The sequence below is a fragment of the Monoraphidium neglectum genome (assembly GCF_000611645.1).
Source record: "Monoraphidium neglectum strain SAG 48.87 unplaced genomic scaffold scaffold05863, whole genome shotgun sequence".
Taxonomy (NCBI): Eukaryota; Viridiplantae; Chlorophyta; class Chlorophyceae; order Sphaeropleales; family Selenastraceae; genus Monoraphidium; species Monoraphidium neglectum.
Genome location: NW_014007768.1, coordinates 1 through 2,735, shown reverse-complemented (window position 1 = coordinate 2,735; position 2,735 = coordinate 1). Strand labels below are relative to the sequence as shown.

The following is a 2,735-nucleotide window of genomic DNA, read 5'->3' as shown; positions in this document are numbered from 1 at the left end:
GCGCCCGCGGGCACGGGCGCGCCCGCGGCCGGCGGCGACGGGGGCGGCGGGAAGGGCGCGGTGCTGCTGTGCGTGATGGGCGGCAAGCTGTCGGAGGGCATCAACTTTGCGGACGGGCTGGGCAGGTGGGCGCGAGACCTGGGTCAAAGGCCAGCCTGGGCTGGAGGCTGCCTCGCAGCCTCGGGGTGACTTCAACCCAAAGCCCTGGCCGTGTCGCCGCCTGTTATATGAGGTTCCATGGTGAGGAGCAGCGTGGCCGCAGGCGCGACGCTCCATCGAACACCTTTCGGGCAACCCGTCATCACATGACCTGTCGGCCCTTGCGCCACTCCGCACCCGCCCCGCCAGGTGCGTCGTGGTGCTGGGCATGCCCTACCCCAACCCGTCAGACCCGGAGCTTCAGGAGCGAATGCGCTACCTCGATGCAACAGCAGCCGCCCCCACGGCTGCTGCGGCGCCTGGCGGCCAGACGCCTCAGGGATCCAGCTCGCAGGCGCAGCCGCAGGGGGGCCAACGCACGGTCCAGGAAATCAAACACCAGGAGGGACGGCAGCAGCAGGGGCAGCAGCAGCACGGGCAGCAGCAGCAGCAGCAGCAGGGGCAGCAGCAGGGCCTGACGGGGGCGCAGTACTACGAGGACCTCTGCTTCAAGGCCGTCAACCAGGCCGTGGGCCGCGTCATCCGCCACCGCGGGGACTACGCCGCCATCCTGCTGGCGGACCAGCGATGGGTGGCGCCACCAGGCTGGGCGCCGGCCGAGCCGGGCGCGGGCGGCCCCCAGCAGCAGCAGCAGCAGCAGCAGCAGGAGCAGCAGCAGCAGCAGCAGCAGCAGCAGGAGCAGCAGGGTCGCGCCGGCCGGCCGCATCCCGTGTCAAAGCTGCCGGGCTGGATCCAGCAGTCATTTGTCCAGACAGGCGGCGACTTTGGGGTGGCGTATCGCCAGCTGGCCGGCTTCTACAGGGCGCGCAGGGCGGCCGAGCAGGCGGCCAACGCAGTCACCGCTGAAGCAGCCGCGCCTGCTGCAGTCGTGTGAGAGAGGCGGTCGGAGTGGCGGTCCAAGTGGCGCGTGCCCGCTTGCTTCAAAGCTGTTTGTCGCTGTGCAGGAGAGAATGCGTGTTCCATGCAGGAGTGGTTGTTTTTGCGTGCATTTTGCAGTCTATGGGTCAACAGGCTTTTGAAAGGCAATTTGCTGCCAAGCCTTAGCACACTGGAGCTCCGTGGGGCACAGCCACGTGCCTGTTATGTAACAATACTGCTGACTCCAGGTCCAAATGTGGTTCGCCCAGCTGCCAGCCCTGCATCAGAGGCCACTGCTGTGCATTTTGATCTATGGCTGTCGAAAAGTGCAGCCCTAAGCAGCACGCCGCGCGAAGCTGCCACCCGTCACAGCAGAGCAGATCAGAGCAGAGTCAGTTACAGCACCCGGAAGGGGCGCGTGACAAGAGACGTGCAATGTGTTGAACGAAGATGCGGCATCTGCATGAGATTTGCACACCCACAGCAGGAGCGGATGACAGGAGGGCGGCAGGTCAAAAAGTCAAAGCGACACACCATCCCGGCACCTGCCCACCTCCGCTCCCGTGGTCGCACGCACTGGCAAGCATCGCAGGCCCCGAGGGCCGCGGGACGCAAGGGGCCACCACAGTTGGCAGCGGCTCGTAAGAGGGCCGCCGCTCCTGCTGTGGTACATGCCCGTGCAGCCCGCAGCACCGCGAGCTGCAACGCGCTCTTGGCGCGCCCCCCACTCCTCCCCGCTATCCAAAGCTGACCAGAGGCAAACATGATCGACGCCCGCAATCAGAGGCCCAGGCGATTGCGCCGGGCCGTGCCGCGCCGCGACAAGCGGCAGCGGCCCTCGCGCGGCGCGGCGCGGCACGTGCGTACCCCTCGCGGACGGCCGCGAGAGAGGCCGCCTCGAGGCCGCCTTGAGGCCACCTCCCAGCCACGGCTGCCTTTGCTTAGAACACGGAGCCGCCGCCCTGCGCGGCCACCTCCTTCTCGTAGGACTCGTAATACTGGTAGATGATGGTGACGGCCAGGAGGATGCCCGTGCCGCTGCCGATGGCGCCCATCAGGTCGGCCGCGATGGTGAGGGCGCCGATGCACATGCCGCCAAACTGAGGGGGGCAGGGGGGCGCGAGAGAAGGGTCGTGGGGAGGGGCCCAGAGAGGCGGCGCGGGCGCGAGCGCAGCAGCACTGCATAGACAGACAACGCCCGCAGCGACACACCATGCGTGCTGACAAAGAGGACAGCAGAGCTGTGCGCCTGCCATCAACTCCAGCCCCCGAGTGCAGTCATCCCTCTATGACACACAAACTCACAAACACAGCATTGTAACCAACGGAGCGCCGCAGCACCCACCGCGGCGGCGACGGGGATGTACCGGTTGAGCTCCTTCTTGAGGGACGACTGCGTGTCCCTGTGCCCCTGGATGAACATCTGCTGCTCCTTGAGCTGCTTTGCCACGTCCGACGCGCTGCTGCCGGACACCTCGATCCAGGTCTTGGAGAACAGCGCGCACGCCGTCAGCATGAACGCCGTGTACACCACCGCGTGCAGCGGGTTGGCAGCGACGTCGGCGAGGCTGGTCGGGGGCGTGATGTAGTAGGCCAGCCCGCCGACGGGCGCCATCTGGCCGTTCCACTCGTTCTCCTGCCACTGGCCGAGCAGGCGGACGAGGAAGTTGCCGCCGTAGCGCTTGTACAGCAGCTGGGAGATGAAGTACATGTTGGAG

At 66.9% G+C, this 2,735-nt stretch overlaps 2 protein-coding genes across 2 annotated transcripts; one reads left to right on the top strand and one right to left on the bottom strand.

Annotated features, from left to right (window-relative positions):
• Positions 1–75: 75 nt before the first annotated feature.
• On the top strand, positions 76–1,033 carry MNEG_15990 (putative ATP-dependent RNA helicase DDX11; the record flags this gene model as incomplete). The annotated part of the gene is made up of 2 exons (XM_014035540.1): positions 76–125; positions 349–1,033. 2 exons carry the CDS (start codon positions 76–78, stop codon positions 1,031–1,033), a joined length of 735 nt encoding a protein of 244 aa, XP_013890994.1.
• Positions 1,034–1,958: 925 nt separating this feature from the next.
• MNEG_15989 (Protein transport protein Sec61 subunit alpha) lies at positions 1,959–2,728 on the bottom strand (the record flags this gene model as incomplete). The annotated part of the gene is made up of 2 exons (XM_014035539.1): positions 1,959–2,117; positions 2,363–2,728. 2 exons carry the CDS (start codon positions 2,726–2,728, stop codon positions 1,959–1,961), a joined length of 525 nt encoding a protein of 174 aa, XP_013890993.1.
• Positions 2,729–2,735: the final 7 nt, after the last annotated feature.